We start from the raw sequence: 17,609 nt of genomic DNA, 5'->3' as shown, positions 1-17,609 counted from the left end.
AGAATCACAGAATCATTTAGGTTGGACCTTTAAGATCAGAGTCCAACTGTTAACCGCACACTGTTAACCGCACACTGCCAAGTCCACCACTAAACCATGTCCCTAAGCACCACAAAAAGTAGAAGTCTACACAAACTTTTAAATACCTCCAGGGCTGGTGACTCAACCACTTCCCTGGGCAGCCTCTTCCAGTGCTTGGCAACCCTGTCGGCAAAGAAGTTTTTCCTAATACCCAACCTAAACCTCCTCTGGCTCAACTCGAGGCCGTTTCCCCTTGTCCTATCCCCTGTCACCAGGGAGAAGAGACCGACCCCCCCGGCTCCAGCCTCCTTTCAGGCAGTTGTAGAGAGCCATCAGGTCTCCCCTCAGCCGCCTCCTCTCCAGGCTGAACCCCCCCAGGTCCCTCAGCCGCTCGTGACAGAACTTGTGCTCCAGACCCCTCACCAGCTCCGCTGCCCTTCTCCGGACACGCTCCAGCACCTCAGTGTCTGTCTTGTGGCGAGGGGCCCAAAGCTGAACCCAGTATTGGAGCTGCGGCCTCCCCAGTGACAAGTACAGGGGGACAATCCCTGCCCGAGGCCTGCTGGCCACTATTGCTGACACAAGCCAGGATGCCAGTGGCCTCCTTGGCCACCTGGGCACGCTGCCCACTCATATTCAGCCGGCTGTCGACCAGCACCCCCAGTCCTTTTCCACCAGGCAGCTTTCCTGCCACTCTGCCCCAAGCCTGTAGAGTTGTGTGGGGTTGTTGTGACCCAACTGCAGGACCCAACACTGAGCATTTGTTGAACCTCGGACAATTGGCTTAAGCCTGTCCAGATCCTTCTTGTACCATTACCAGACAGCAGAAGTGAGCAGCCAGGACCTGACTTCAAGGGCCACATTATTCATGCATATCAAAACAACCATCTAAAATACTATGTTAGTACATTCATCAGACACACGCCTTCCTCATTGTTGAGGGGATGAGGTTATCCCATTTCAGATACTGAATTTCAACATTTCCAGACATTCTACCAAGTAGCTATAAGGGAGCTAACCCAACAGCCTTCAAAGTGGTATTCCCCCAACACTCCATCTATGAACACACCACAGATGCCACCGTCAGTGAAAGCAGTGTCACAAGGTGTTGACTGGCTCACCCTAACTTCAGAAGAGACCAACAGCAGGTGTCACCTTAATTTCATCCCAGCAACTTCTCTCAACACTAAAATGATACAAGAAGAGAGAAGATACAGAACTCCATCCAGTTTGCAAGCTGCTGGAGAAGGTTAGTTTCCATCCGCCATCCCCCTGCTCCTTTTCCTTAGTCTCACAGTCAGACAGGGTGAAGAAAATAAAGTGTTTCAGTATTCATAAAAAATAGCTTGAAGTACTATAAAAACTTTATAATCACACCACATAAAAGAGAAATTGTGTTAAAAGACAATACTGATATGCAAGAATTTACTGAGAACTTCACGGTGCGTGCTTCCATAGATAGTTGCATAAGCTTGATAGCAGCACCAGCTCCTTTATTTCAGTTGCAGGCAGTAAGCATGATTTTGGATTTCATAATCAGAATGCAAATGAATAAAACAATCCTTTACATTGAGATTAAGGAAACAGCATGTATTGCAAAATACTGTCTATTACCCTGCTTGCTGCCTTCTGTGCATTCCTGCAAGTTAATCAAGGTGAAATGTGCAGTCAATCACACTTCGCAACAGCTAACATTTTATGCAGAAATTCCACAAACTAGCACTTTGTTACAAGATGGATTTAATTTTATTAGAAGACACAGGCTGGCTTCAATACCATAGTCAGCAAGATTTTAATTTGACACCTCCATTAAAAGCACTTGGGAGTATAAAAAATACATAGTTTTGTCCATCAACACAAAAATCTTACATATGCTTTTGAAATAAGCCTTCCAAATTTGAGTTTTACTGGAAGCAACAGCTTTTGCAACAGTTTCCCCCTAAAAGTGATTCTACATTCCCTTTAAAGCAACAGCCATGTGCATGAAAACACAGCTAGCCTTATCTATGCATTTTAGCTTATTACTCCATTTCCAGATATATCAAAGTAGACACTCATTATAATCAACAAGGTTCTAATGGAGGTATAACATATACTTTAGCAGCATTTATAATCATGGTGCAAGATCAGTATTACTTCCAGTAAACCCTATCAAATTATTTTCTTTAGGGGTTCCAGCAATATTGCAGAAGACTGCAGCCGAGCTATTAACATGTTTTTCACATCACTGAATTAAGATTAGACATTTAAGTTGCATCATGTAAATGCCATCTATCTTCTCTTAAGAGAAGTTCTTTACAGCTGCACAGCCCAATAAAGAGCTTTAACTCAGAAGACCAAAGCCATTTTATTTTTAATGTTTCTCCATGAACACAAAGAGTAGTTTGACAGAACTTTAAAGGAGGAAATCAGACTCAGTAATTCAAGTACTTTTATATGCCAGAAACACTTTTTCCCCTGAAATTCATACTTTAAGGTTGTAAGAAATTTCACATGTTTTTTTGTTTTTTACTGTTAAACTATAGCAACCATGATTCATAAACAGGAATATTGTTCTAAAGCATTAAGCCGTAGGTGTATCTGGGATGGCATTCATTTCACAAGGACCATGATGTTGAAGAGTCCAGGAAATGCTGACACACTGCTGAAATTAAGGGCAGGCAAGTTTCAGAGCAAAGGGGCCAAACATATCTCTCAAACAAGAGGTAGGTGCTTCTCCACAGTCCCCTGGCCAGAGCTACCTGAAAATTTAACAGTCATTGTATTCACATATATGAATGAAAGGTAACTAAGAATGCCTGTTAAATTCTTGCCATATATCTACAATAAGCACCAATGACTGTAGCTTCTGGGGCAACTGAAACTGCTCAAGTAGTAAACCCAACAGTTGAACCTGCAAAAGCAACTCAAATCAGCTCAAAATTTCTAGTCAGTCTCCACCTAAGAGCTCTGCTTCAGCCCCACTGGCTTCCAAACAGTTTTTGAAGTATCTGAAGGCTATATAGGAAGGGGACACACCACAGACCAACCCCACAAATCCTCACTCCTGACTTTAAGCCCTTTCCTGGACATTCATAGCAGAGAAGCACATTTGTGACATCCTTTGCAGTAATTTGCATACAGGGTGATTTACAGCAGGCTAGAAATGTGCAATACTGGTAAGAAAGAGCAATTCATGCCTTGGGATGGTTGAAGACCTCTGTGATGATCCTGAATACAAATACAAATACATTCTGGTAACTGATGTAACTACAGATAAAAAACTGCAAGTCCTGGGAAAGAATGAAGATGTCAGTAATTAAATCTGTATTAGTACAGAACAGTAAGAGCAGCTCTGAAGAACAGAACAGTTGGTGCAAACAGCATGACCATCAGGTCCTCAGCATTACTGGGATTTTTCTTTGGACTAACTCTGACTCCTAAATTAAGCATTAGTCTTCAAAGTTGCATGCACTTAATATGTGAAAAACCTGTATCAAACACCTTCATTTCACGTAAGACACTCAAAACAAAGCTTGACCCATTTCATTGCAGCCTCATTTTTTAAGTACCATAAACTACATTTTATCTCCCTTCTCTCCCTGAGAAGTTTACAGCAAAATTTTAAGGTACCCCAATAAGCATCACTGGTCTAAAGAAGTAACTATGCATCTAGGAAGAAAAGGGGAATTATGTATAGATACAAGATAACAGTATATTATCATAGGTTATTGACAGTATTTTATCAGAGGTTATCTTATTTAATACACTCAATGTTAACTGCAACCTAAAAATCATTACATGACAAACAGAAACTTCTCAGTATCTATTCTGTCCATCATTTTAAGTTTACCCCAGATCAACGTGCAGAATTCAATTTCTACAAACCCCCAAACTGGTCAGCATATACAATACAAAGTTATTAATATAGCCAAAATAAAACAGAGTACAACAGGTTATTTGGCAATGAACTTGAAGAGGACATGTGAAAATAGCTCTCAGTGTTCTCAGCTCAGAATTTAGCACTAAGCACTGTTTCACCTGGTAAACAGGCAAACGCTGTCTATTCAGACTGGAAAAATAAAGCAGAAGGAGTGAAAAGACACCAAGTCTGGTATGAACAAGAGATCCAATACATACAAGACTGAGACTTCAATTTCTGTATTTAACCAAACTATATTGACCTTCACATTTGAATCACATAACCTCAGTACTGAGTGTGCAAGAGCAAAAATTAAAAGTGGGACTTACTTTTAGCACTCATAAACCCTGATTTTCCAGTAAATTTTGTGCAGTCTCCCCTTCCACACTGGATACATGAGCACACTTCCACCTCTTCTCACTAAAATGAGAGGGCTTTGCACAATGGCTGTGAAGTTGATAGCTAGTGCCACACAAATTAGTCTTGGCACAGGCATATTCACTTGCCTCTTTAGAGGGCTGAGGGTTCTTTTCCATAAAGACGAAACTAACATATTACTTCAAAGCCCAAATAAATACAAACTATAAGTCTGAAACTGTTATCTTCTAAACTAGGGATGTGCAAGGTTTCAAGGATAGCGTGCACCCTGTATTATTTGTTTCCAAATTAGAGTCAGGATGCCAGCAGAAACTTAAGGGAGCCAAGAGATGTTTTCTCTCTAAGAAATAATATAAAACTGATCCTCTTATCTGCAGCATTTTGCTGGGATACAAATGGTAGCTTCAAGCCAAATTTTGGTGAGTTCAGATTTTTTTGGGAGCTGGAATCATTTTCTCACAGATGGCTCTCAGAAGGAGCTGTAGTTCCCCACTCCTGGGCCAATTCTGTTCAAAAATATGTTCACATGCTATCTCTGGCCTCCACACCAGACTGCTGACTTCTGCTCCATGTCCGTATGCATGTGTAATCCCTTTGACATTCATCAGGCTGCTCATGAGTGACGATTATGCATAAAGGTATGAGCCATGTTTAAAAACACATCTGTGAACAGCAGGTCTGGAAACTGTATCTTAATATACAAGAAAAGTGCAGTTGTACTCACCACATCATCTCAGCAACTCCCTAATGTTTCAGAATCTGGTAACCTACAGAATTCAATAAACACTACTAATTGATTAAGGGTTAATCTGAAGGTATGAAAGAGTAAGCCTTATACTGGACATTTTCACCAATATCTTGAATATTAGTGACTGTGGTTACAGCTACTTCCAAATCCTTTAACAAAACTGAAGACTTGCAAAAGACATGATGTAATAGCAGGTTCCTTTGAGTCCCTTTGTTTTCTTTCACTACAGCCTCTCAGTTATAACCATCGGTCATAGCTCCACAGAACTTTTAAGATACAAAGGATGGCAGAGATGGTACCAGCAAATACTAAAACTATCTTTTGCCCTGAGAATAGAAAAACGCTGCCCCTGCATGTTTCCCTGAAAAACAGTATTTAAGAGAACTCTGACCTCCTGCCTTTAGTCAGTCCTTAACGATTTACTAAAATAAATTCAACTCCCCAAATTGTCCTAGTGGCCATTTATAAGGCAGGTAGAGACCACATACTACACGAAATTGCAATCAACAGGAAAGCCGCAAACAATGCCATAAAAACGTCCCATATATTAATCTATAAAGCAGCAGTTTAAAATCACTCCTAAAAATCAATTCACAAAATCTTTTGGGGTGGTGCAGCGGGTGGGTGGGAGTGGTGGTGTCTCACCAAAAGCAGAAATAAACGGTTGTCTGAAAAAAAACTTAAGCCTGCAAACCAGCTGCCTGGTATTCAAGCACACACATTCAAACATATACTCTTAAAAACAAAACAAAAAAACCCAAACAAACAAAAAACCCAGACATAGACCCAGACGCAGACGCAAACAGAGACACAAAAACACGGCTGTAAGGGCCTTGAAGACATGCAGCAATCTACAATATTCTCTTCCAATATCTAGACCTTTCCCAAAATGGACCATGAATTATTACCAGATGGATCTTGAACATTTAGAGAAGCTCCAAGCTAACACATTCATTTCACAGCCACTCCATTTTACAAGTAAGAGATACGGGAACATCAAAAGACACTTCTTAAAACTAATATTTTTTTAATTACTGATACTTATTCTTTTGAGCAACGAAAAGGCAGTCCAGTAGTTGGCCTGAAATCCAGTCTCCTTTTACCTCCATACTTCCTGTGTTACTTTTGGCAAGCAACTCAGGTGCATATACAATTTCAAAGGTATTTAGGTACCTAGTTCCCAGAGTCTATCAATACTTATGCATACCTAGATAAGTGATTATGGCACTTTGGAAAAAGCAGATCACAGCTCCAGCTTGAGCCTGGAGAAGAGTAATCTCTACTATAAAATTTGCACTGCGAGTTTAGCCACGTACACAGCTACAAGAGACCTTGGAAGGAGGGCTGAAAATGAGTAAGGACACTAAGCAAGAAAACATAAACACAAGGGTTTTTTTTAAAAAAAAAAAAAACAAAAACAAAAAAACAAACACATTTAACTGAAGACAAAATAAGCCAACCCTTCTTAAACCTAAGACTGAGATAGAGCACTGTTATCTCCAAATAACAAAATTCAGTTCTCTCCATGAAGTTTTTATAACCTCTGCTACACTACAGCCACTTCAACCCACGAGGTCTTAGGGCTGGAAGAAGCCTTAGTGTAGGAAATGCTCCGCTGATCGTAGCGTATTTCCCACTGCTCGTCAGGCTACAGTCAGTTCAAGCCATCAGACCTTTCTCCACAAGTCTAACTTCCAGTGTTTTCTATCTACCTGACTTTTATTCCTTCTGTAGGAAAGTCTAGGTCAGGGAGGTTCACTGGGCTCACAGCATTACCCTCAGCTGCACTTCTGCAGGTATGGATGCTGCAGAAGGACAACATTCTCCTGAAGATACATACTCACAGATTGTTCAAGAAACATACAGAAAACTAGAAAGGACGTAGTCAGTTGTTTGTGTACACACCTCAAAATACAAAAGGACAACCCCCCCACCGAAAAATATGCTGCAGAAAGACCACAAGTGCAATATAAAAGACATTCAACTGAAAACAGGTCTGAAAAGAAATACTGGATTTCACAGTTCGCAAGCATAGCTTTCCCGGTTAGAAAGCAGTTAATGAATTTCCAGAAATTCAGGATTTATCAGCGTTTTCCAGAATTCGGTAATTACTCAGCATTCTCCCTTCGTTTGGCAGCAAGGGCACGGCGGCGCTGGGCCGGGAGCCCCGCCTGGCGCCATGCGAGTCGGCCGGGCCTCACGCAACAACCCAAACTGCTTTTCAAACATCGCAGGTGGGGGGCGGGGGGTGGCGTGGAGGAGAGAACCCCAAACTGCACGGTGGAGACAGAAAGCGGGGGTCCCCGAGCCCCCCGCCCGGGGGAGGTGACACGGAGGTGTTTTTCCTCAGGCAGAGGCGGCAGCGCCGCCGGCTCCCGCCACCCCTCAGGGCGCTTCAGGCCGGCCGCGTTTCCTCCCCGCGGGGGAAAGTACCGGCGGCCGCGGGGCTCCGGTGGTTTCCGCCGGGCCGCCACCTCGGCGAGAGGCGCTGAGAGCGGACCGCCCGCGCCCCCCGCCGCACACACACACACACACACACACACCGGCAACCACCGAGGGGGAAAGCGGAGGCTCCCCGGGAGGAGAGGCCGGGGAAGGAGGGGGGTAAGCGAGGGGGTTTGCTGGGGAAGAGCGGCTGAGTGACATCTTGGCGCGCGCGCCCCTCCTCACCCGCAGCTCTTCGAAATCCGCCATTTTCTACCCACTGCTCCTGCCGCTGCCGCCGCCACCGCCGTTGCCGGACGCCGCTACTGCCGCCGCCACCACCATGGTGCACCCTTTCAGGGCTCCGGGCACGTGACGGGGGAGGGCGGTCCCGCCGGCAGGCGAGGGGGAAGGGGGAGGAGGTGCGGGGCTTCGCGGCGCCACCCGGGGCCACCCGTGAGGGGAATCTTGAGGAGAAAAAAAAAAAAAAAAATATATATATATATATATTTATATTTTTTTTTAATAGTATTCACAGACCCGCCGGTACCGGGCTGGGCCCCTCCGCCACTCTCGGGTGTCTTAGGGGCGGGGAAGGGGCAGCTCCTCAGGTGGGGACGATCGGGTGTGCGGGATCGCACCCCTCAGGGGCTGCCCCTCTCCCTGTCTCCAGAATTAACACCGCGGAGGACACACGCAGGGGTTATTATAGAATTATTATATTCGCAAAAAAAAAAAAGCGGCAAATAATACAACAGTCTTGCGATTGAAGTGTGTGAAATGGTAAGGTGGGGCTTGCGCGGCGATTTTATAGCTTTCTCAGTTTTATGCATCTAATCACAAGAGCATTCTCATAATTTGTGTTCTAATGATGATGTGGCACATTTTATTAATAAAAAATGAAGCGCAAATGTCACTGGCAGTAGGCTTCAAAACTGAATAACAGGTTTTCTGCTGTAAGGGTAATGTTGAGACATTTACAGAAGTGCAGCTGAGCATATTATTTGCAAAAGCAGCCAGAGATCATTATCTAGTCACAACAACTACCTAGACACAACATTCAGTTGCACTGGCAACTGGGCCATTAAACCAACCAACCAATTTGTTGCAATAAAAAAAAAAAAAAGCAGACCAGACTGAGCCAACAAACAGGCAAGCAGCCAAAACTACCCAAACAAGAAGAGAGACATTGGGGAAGGAAAAAAAAAAAAAAAAAGGTTGGAAAGACAAAATGTATTGACCCATGTTAACCAAAAGGCAGCATTTTTTGCACGACTGATGGATTCAGAGCAGTAACTACAACTGTAAGATCTCTCAGAATGATTACACTTCACCGGGACCTTCTTAATGGCCCAGGAGACGGCCACGTCTGCAGCAAGCTCTGCTAGGAAGAATTCTGGCAGGCAATTCTGGGAACAAAAAGCTGAGCTTTTGTAGGGGGTACTGATGCCCACTCTACACATTGGCTGTGGTCACTCAATATCAGTATGAGATATGGACACATTGGAACTCAATAATTAACATTATTAGCAGTAATTATGCAATAGCAAAACAGCTAGTCCAAGAAAAACCGTTAGTTCTAGTAAAGTTTTTAACCATCACCACAGCTAGACACTCCTATGCATAAACTCATTCTGTGCTTAGTCTTGTAACAGTCATTTCCTTGAAGATTTAAACATAAGGACTTTATCAATTCCAACCCTCTTTTGTTAGTCAAAACCAGTAATTTGCAGCCTAACAAGCGTGCTGTCTGCCACACTGCTGTGTGAGCTCAACTCCTGAGACCATCAAACATTTTTTTCCCTGCAATTCAGTGCCAGACTGAAGGGGTAAGCTGCTGGTTAGGAACTCTTAGATCTTTAAAGCACTCACCAGACCAAAGCATCCTCTCTTATTTCAGCATGGTTCTTCCTTTACGTGAGGAAAGACACCAATGTTCAACCGTACAGCAGAGCTGGGCATTTCTTTCCTCATGTACGCTCTCCTCTCACTTCATAACCACATCTCCAAACCTTCCGATTCATCTGACCCACAGTATCTGCTGGGATAGTGTAATCTGCACAAATGTTTCTTGCCAAACTCAAGGACACTTAGGACGTATTATTAGCCAGACAAATGTTTCTCATAGAACACAAGGACAGATAAGGTACATCAGTTAGGTCAGCCTGCTCTTTAAACCGCCTACAATGATTAGTAAGGAACCTGTGTCCTTGAAGAAGAGGAACATCCTGGAACTTGGAAGCTTGTTAAAATTATTTACGGTCAATCAGTTTAATTAGAGTGTCCTTTGGAAGAACTATCCTCATTCTAATGGTAAAAATCATGCTCACTGCCATGAAGACCCCTGCCCAAATAAAGACCCTCTCCCTTTGAGCAGGCACAGAAAAACTAAAACACACTGTAACTTTAAATCAAGACAAGGATGTTACTAACCAGTGAGGGATAGAAGTGACAAGTAACTATCGAATCATCCTTATACTAATTATGTAATCATGTAGTTTGAAGTGTATAAATACTCTGAATTTCTATTCTGTGGTGTGCTAGCTTTGTGGAATTACCGGCTAGCACCCATCTTTGCACAAATATGGAATAAACTGATATCTCAGCTCTATGTGTGAGACTGGCTTTTGCACACCAGGTAATGAATCCTGTTTGAGGGACAACAGCAGCATTGAAGTAATCATAATCATCAGCATTATACCTCAACAAACTCCTCCAGTGCTGTTTAACCAGCTGCTAATAGACAATATAAACTACAAGCAGTGATAGGACTGCGGAGTGGGTCTGAGATGGCTGAGTCAGAGGTATTTTTTTGTGTATGCTGAGTTTAAATTTAAAGGAAGGAACTCTGTGAGGCCTGCCTGAGGCTTCTTTATGACCTTTCCTATCCTACAGCCATTTATTTTTTAATGTAACATTAGAGAAAGTGAATGTCAAAAATGTAATGGGGTGCTACTCAGTGCCCACACCCCTCTTGTGTTAGGTCTAAAACTGTCAAAGCACAGAGGCTCACAAACCCCCTTGATTGCTCCCTTGTCAATAAAAATATGGGCTCTGATTACAAGACAAGATGTTCTGAGTTGGATACTTACTCTATTTATTGGAAAGAAATTGTACATGTGGGTGCTTTGTATCTGCACTTTCTGTGCAGCTAATAGACAAAATAGCATAGGTGGGAAACAATCTTCTGTTATGTCAAGACATGCAGTGAGGTTATATTAACTACAGCAATATCAGACTCAGCAGATACATATATTGAGACAAAATGTGAATTAGAAATCTGATTTCTTCTTCTTTATATTCTAATCAGTTTTAATGATTAAATACATGTTAATAGGCTTTGCTTGCCTATCCTAACATACTACAGTGATACACCTATATTTTGACTATAAGCACAACAGGGAAATATTTAAATATTTGCTATAAAGTTGTTTACCTGTCCATTATTTTTTTTTATTAAACGATGCATATTGGATGTAAGGCCCAGATAGTGCCCTAGCAAGGTTTCTTTGTAGGTTCTTGAATTGCCTGGGGACACCTTGATCCTGCTAACCAGCACGGTTCAGCTGCAGAAGTCTGCCCTTGCAGATTTAACCACCTGAGCTTTCATGGGGATATCACAGTCTTGAACACGGCCTCCCTGACTGTGAGTGTGCATTTGTCTCCAAGGTCAGTTTGAAAGATTAATTCACAAACATATGGTGAAAATTACCCTCAAGTTTGTGTTTTAAGGACTGAAGACCCTCTATCAAAACAGCATAAGCCACATATTAAGATACTACTACGCTTTTAAGAGACCTGGTAGAAAACCCTCTCCAGTCAAGGAAAGGCAAGAACTCAAGACTATTCTCTCAACAGTAATGATACGATCTTGGAAACCTAATTGGGATGTCTTAAATCGTAAGTTCAATTACAGGAACTTCTATTTCAGAGCCATAAAACAGAAGCACACAATAATGGGTGATGAATGCATTACCTACTCTACTACCACATTAGGGCCACAAAATTAAACACAAAGTCTAGTTGAAGAGGACCTAATTTGGATGCAGGAACATTAACCTGATCCACTTTGAAAACTTAATAGTATATAGGACAAATTTAATAAAAAAGATATGTATTAAATTACATGCTTAACAGGATGAAAGTACATTATGTTTGCAGTGCAACTAACTGAGCAGCTAACATATGCTGAAGTCATGTTTTTGTTTAGAACATCCTTGAGATTTAGACATACTGAAAGAAGAGAAAGAGTTATAAGAGGTATGTGCAGTTGGAGATACTTAGTGAAGGGAGATTGAGAGAGAAAAGAAAGCTTGTTTTGGTCTACACTAGATTGGGAAAGTGTAAGAAAAAGGCTGGAGAAACATTCCTGAGTATGCACAAAATTCCTGAGGGTTGCACAAAAAGAGTAAGGCCTTTTGGGGTATTGATGGTTATACTGAGGAGATGGCATTTGAAGGAAGGTCTGGATGTCTGGAGAACACACTTTTGAGGATGAGATGCTAAGCAAGCGTAGCATGGCATGGATGTGAAGAGTCTGGTAGTTACCCTGTCCAAGAACTGCTGGTGGAACAGATTCGCTGTGGGTCTCCAACGGGCAGGACTTGGGGAGAGCTTGCGCCTGCAGCTGCCTGGCTGGGAAGCACTCACCAGAGGACAGGGTGTTTCTGGGTGACTATTCTTCACCCCTCTGATTTTTCTCCGTCCTGCTTTGTGCCTCGTTGTGGCTGTCAGTGAGCAAGCCGTTTGCATGCTCTAGCTTCCCTCTCATGTATTTTCAGGTTTGTGGGGGTTTTTTTGGTTTGGTTTGGCTTTTTTTTTTTTTTTTTAATGTCCTCCTCCAGCTGGGCTGAATGCAATCAGCATCTGACATGCACAGTTCACCCCAGCAATTCACATCCTGAACCCAGGACGCTGCAGCGATCAGGCAGCTGAGTTTGACAGCAGCTTTCAAGGTGGTCTGAAAAGGGCCCTTCTCACAACCCCGCCTTCCCCTCAGCGCCAGCATGCTGGCAGCCTCCATTTTAAGGCCCACCTCCCACCCTCGATGCGAAAGGCAGGACAGCGCCCTCCTTCTCAGAAGCACCTCGCGTCCCTCGCTAGGTGAGCTGGGCATGTTTAACAGTGGGCTGGTTTGTTCTGGTTTGGTTGGTTTGTTTTGGTATCTCCACTCCCTCAGCTCAACATCCCCGTCGCGCCCAGCCCGCCAAACTACCGCACCGCGCGCCTTAGGTGAGCCTAGCGGCGATTGGCCAACATTACTACTATCCCCGCCCTCTCCCTCCCATGATTGGTCTATCCCTTAAGTTACCACGCCCTTATCCGCGCGTGATTGGGTAGCTCTTCGGCCAATCTTTCTCTTTTCGGCGTCTGATTGGCTACGTCAGGGAGGGAGGGAGGGCAGGGCTCTCCCTCACGGAACCGGCGGGGCTCCGCGGGGAGCGGGGCCGGGCGCTCTCGGTGACTGTCCCCGCGGGCTATAGCCGCCTGTGGCCGCTGCCTGCCGCGATGGAGCTCTGCTGCCAAACGCTGAGAACCACCCATCAGGCGAGGGAGGCGGTGAGAACCTGGCGCGCGTCTTCGTTGCTATGGAAATCGCGGAGGGGAGGGCGGGGGGGGGCGGGTGTGACCGTTCTGCGCATGCGCGGGGCGGCAGTGAGCAGGCGCAGTGAGGTGGGGCCGTGCTACCATGGCGGCGGGGATGGGGCGGGTTGTGGCTGCTCTCGGCGTGTCGGTGGTCCTGCTTTCTCTTCAGGGCGGCGGCTTCCCACGCCCCCCCCCCCGCTTCCCTTCTCATTTCGCTTCTTGTCGTGTCCGATCCTCAGGGCAGGGCAGGCCCCCGTGCTGCCTACAGTTCTTTTCCGCGGCGGGAGCAGCGAAAGGGAACGTGTTCCTCCCTCAGCTCCCTTTTCTGTAAATCAGAGCTGTACAGTCACGCTGTGCCTCTACCCCGCGGGTGGGTCGAGCTCCGGGAGGCCCAGAAGCAGCAGCAGTTGGCTAAATTTCTGAACCTGTTCTTTTGCTTCCATCTGCTGGTCGAATTCAGCTCGAGTAAGAGAGGGACTGGCGCTGCACCGCAGGACTGCACAAACCCTTCCGGGAAAGGCGTTAGGTGCTCTGTATGCATGCACAAATCCCCAGTGTGCGTGGATAGCACAGGATTGGTCACAAAAAGGTAATCTGGGGAGGCGTTCTGAGACTGGATATTGTGTCAGCCTCTTAGATTAGTAAACTGTATATATACCTAGGAATATAGAAGCTTTCAGCACAGTCTCTCTCTGAGCCCTAAAGGGGATTCAGATCTCAACCACTGGCAATGGTTCCCTAAGATCTGGTGTTGAAATGGTGTTAATGTTCAGAAGGAAAACGGGAGAAAAACAGGGTTGATTAGTAACCTCAATAATGGGGATTTGAGTGGCCCTGGTCCCAAGGATAGTTTTGACTACTAAAGGCAGAAACGTTGTTGGGAGTAGGACCTGGAGCTCCAGAACCTCTTCCCTGTGAGCTGTACCACTGGATTTGGGCTGGTTTGCTTTGTAAACTGACTTCTATACAGCCTTTTGTCAGGATGAATCTGGAGATTGAAGCTTGTATTTTGGGTACAAAGGAGAGACAGGTGTTCATATTCCACAGAGGGGCAGAAGTTTGGAACCTACTTTTTTTTTTCAGGACAGTTAGTGACTAAGAAACAGCTTGAAACTGCCAAAAGGATTTTTTGATTCTTCCTCAAATGTTCTTGACTTCTGTGGAGGGAGCCTAGATACTTAATTTCGGGTTTCTGAATTGCAGTATTCCAATACAGTATCTAAAAGTTAGGTTGCTACATCTTTAATTTGTAGCACTATATAACTATTGGAATTCCTAGTTTTGCGGTCCTGTCCTTATCCGTATTGCATTTTCACATTAATCTGTTCTGTAGAATGGAACTTACTATTTTCTAGCAATTTTTGGAAAAAGGGTTTAAGAAAGAATTCCTATGTAAATATAAATTCTTACATGAATTACAATTAGATGGCTGTTCACAGCTACACAATGCAGTTTTACAATTAATTTGTTTTGTGAGCCATTTCACTGGTTTTAATTGTTAAATATTTGCTATGTTTGTGCTGTAAATCACTCTTGATAAGCAACATTGTAAACTGCAGTAGAACTTTGCAAATTCATACAAATGAGTGGGAGAGTTAATTCTTATTAATTAATTACATCATGGCTTCAGCAATGTTCCTGTTAAAAGAGGGAGATAATAGTGGTCTGTGAGCAGCTCTTAGCAAAGGCACATGAATTAATGAGAGACAGCATGTAGCTATTGCAGTGGGGGGAGGAATCAAAAAGTTTCTGTTTTCAGTGCACCAAACTCAAATTGTAAAAGTCTTTAGATTTTAAATGCAACACCTCTTGGGTGCCTCTTATTGTAACAACTAGGACAGCCATAACTTCTAATGTGAGCTTACTGTACGTCTTTAATTATGAAAGCTATTTGTAATCCTTCTTGAGAAAGTTTACCGATGTGATTGTTTGCAGCAGGCCTGTATAGTTTGGAAGAGACAATAGAATAAAGAAGCACCCTTTCTTTGTGTTTGGAAATTCTATTCAATGGCAGCCAACTATACTTTGTTTAAAACTCACCATTTCCCTTCTCTGTTTGTGTTTCTCAGAAAATTACTGTCAGCAAGCCAGATAATAATTGGATATCAGCTTTCTAAAAAGCCTGGCAAGGCTGCAAATAAAAGATACAAAGGGATAGGGGAGGCGGGAAGCTGTGGGGGTATAGGGTGGTGGAAAGAGGAGGAAAACTGGACAAGTCCATAGTGCCTCAGCTACTCTATCCTGGCACATCTTGGCCTTGAGGAACCTCATACTTGGCAGTCATCCTGGGATCCCAAAAGCAAGAGGTAAGGGACGCTGCACGTGTAGTATAAGATCATTCCCTGTGTGATTACAGAGCAAACAGCTTGCCTCTTGTCTGAATTCCTGATCACAGATCCCTCTGAACTCACGTTATTGACTGCCTCAGTTGAATGTACAAGGGCACAGTATCACAGCAGTATAGTTATTATCTCCAAGCTTCTCAGACTGTAACTTACTCTGTAACTTTTTTCTTCATGCTATCAAATATATTCATGCAAAGATACAGGGTCAAATGATAATGAAACATTATAAGGTTAAATTAATCTTTTAGTAGGTCCATTAATTTGATGGAATTACACAAGAGACTAGGTTGATTTATAATGAAAATGCATTTTAGTAAAAGGTATGGAAATAACTAAATGAACAATTGCATTTAAAGATGCATGACTCTAATTAATAGAGTTTAATTGTAAATGGCTGCAAAGAAAGGAATACATACCACTTTTGTTAAGCTAGAAATAAATAAAATACACTGTAAATGTTGGAGCTAATTAGTTAAGTGCTCAACTATTTAGTTTTTAAAACAAGATCACGCTCAAGTGCCTTAAGCTTTTATTAATTGCATGGACCCCAAAATCCCCTATAGTAATTGAAAATTTAATTACATACATTTTTTTGTTCTTTTAAGAATGGAAGCTTATTAAACTTTAAACACTTAAACATCTATTGAAATACCAGTGGCTATAAACAACATGCAATTCTAAATACTAATTAAACAGGAAGGCTAAAACACTATAAAGCTAAACTGAATTTTAAGTAACTTTGCACTCATAAGTACTCCTATTTTTGTCGTGCTGTGTAAGATTTACCATTTCCTCTTCAAGCACAGCAGAAGTCCTGGGTGGTGGTAGTATCTGTCTGTACTATGGCAGGCACATTGTTTTGTGGACATATTTGCAATGGGGGTCAGTCCCTAGAGAATAAACAGAAGAAAGGAGACCAGCGTGGGCAAAGAGCTGTTTAAGGGGGCAGCTAAAGCTGCTGGTGGCACTGACACGTGTAGAGGTTCACCAACTCCCTGGAAAGAGTATGTGGTGAAAGACCAGGGAGATGTGGTTTTGTGGGGTTGGTCAAGAAAGCAATGATCTATGCACCACTGACTCACAGGATTTATGATTTGGTAACAGTTACATGTTGAAAGGTCCTTAATTTTTGCTTTATAGAAATGCCACAGTTCTGGGATCAGAGGTGTTGATATCTGTTCTGTTTTTCAGATCAAATCTAATGCAAGTCTCTGTCAGTTGATCAGCTGATTAATGGCTTCATTAATTTTCTTTGGACATATGTCTGACTTCACAAATTAACCATTGCTTTTTGCATTCATATTAACACAAGATAATGATAGACTGAACCTCTTAGTATAAACAATCTTGTGATTTTTAGTTGGGGCTCTTTTTTGATGTAAAGGTTCACTTTTGCTTTTGTTTGGTCAACACAACAAGATGAACAATAATACATTAAGGCTGATCTGGTTTGCTCATACATAGACACAATGTTATCCTATACCCAAAGCAAGCCTCTACTTAAAATATTTGAGGTGCTGCCCATTGCTGTATTGCTATTTATATTAGAACTTAAAATGCCTTTAGGGATAGCAGAAGTAACCCAGTGGGATAAACAGCAGCGGAAGACACCAGAATACAAATTCTTTGCAAGGAAGGTTCCAAACCTGGATTGCGGGTCCTGTCAGTTCATCAGGCAGACACAATTCCTCTGTCATCAAACTATTACTTTAAATACTCAAACATGAAACACTTGATGTGTTTGTCTTCTGTGGCAACCGCTGTGTTTTCATTCTGTGCTTAAATATTCAGAGGTAGCTGTGTTCTTGCCTTTTGATATGTGGGCAAACACAACAGTTATTTTTTCTCAGCATAAGACAGCAGGAGCGGTTGTATTTAGAAGAATGTACAGGTGGGACTCAGCGTACGATGACTCCAGCTCCTTGCACCTCCAAGCCTGTTTCAGAAGATTCAGATCATCCAGGAGGAATGGTGAAAGGTCCACATTGCAATATCTGTTTTCCAAACACTAGCGCCTCAGAACAATAAGGAAAAGATCATTTCATTCCAGGGTGTCAGTGTTTTCTCTTAGCTCATGACAGTTCTCGGAATTGGTTCATTTCTTGTTGCAGCACCTTTCAGGAACCTATCTACTTCATTCAAGAGTTACTGATGTACCAAGCATTTATACAACACTATTCCTCCCTAAAATGTTTAGAAAAATCAT

The 17,609-nt window shown here is 43.0% G+C and overlaps 2 protein-coding genes across 17 annotated transcripts in view; one reads left to right on the top strand and one right to left on the bottom strand.

Annotated features, from left to right (window-relative positions):
• Positions 1–9,499, bottom strand: part of PIAS2 (protein inhibitor of activated STAT 2) — a 37,202-nt gene extending 27,703 nt beyond the window's left edge. For 7 of the 8 annotated variants that reach the window (XR_004409738.2, XR_004409741.2, XR_004409742.2 and 4 more), the window contains exon 1: positions 7,719–7,839. Coding sequence is in view for 2 of the 8 variants with exons in the window: in XM_033011187.2 (XP_032867078.2) it covers positions 7,719–7,742 (24 nt within the window). In the remaining 6 variants the exon portion in view is untranslated. Of the gene's footprint in view, positions 1–7,718; positions 7,840–9,344 lie in introns of those variants that run through there. The other variant, XM_033011189.1, reaches the window with a different exon arrangement.
• A 2,994-nt stretch (positions 9,500–12,493) lies between these two features.
• Positions 12,494–17,609, top strand: part of KATNAL2 (katanin catalytic subunit A1 like 2) — a 34,950-nt gene continuing 29,834 nt past the window's right edge. For 3 of the 9 annotated variants that reach the window (XM_033011171.2, XM_033011172.2, XM_033011170.2), the window contains exon 1: positions 12,895–13,031. In XM_033011171.2, coding sequence (XP_032867062.1) covers positions 12,981–13,031 — 51 coding nt within the window. In that variant the 5' untranslated portion in view covers positions 12,895–12,980. Of the gene's footprint in view, positions 12,576–12,894; positions 13,032–13,131; positions 13,146–13,518; positions 13,648–15,127; positions 15,365–17,609 lie in introns of those variants that run through there. The other 6 variants (XM_033011173.2, XM_033011174.2, XM_033011175.2 and 3 more) reach the window with 6 other exon arrangements.

The sequence above is a fragment of the Tyto alba genome, unplaced genomic scaffold, assembly GCF_018691265.1.
Source record: "Tyto alba isolate M040663 unplaced genomic scaffold, T.alba_DEE_v4.0 Super-Scaffold_42, whole genome shotgun sequence".
NCBI lineage: Eukaryota > Metazoa > Chordata > Aves > Strigiformes > Tytonidae > Tyto > Tyto alba.
This window is presented reverse-complemented; position numbering and strand designations above follow the sequence as displayed.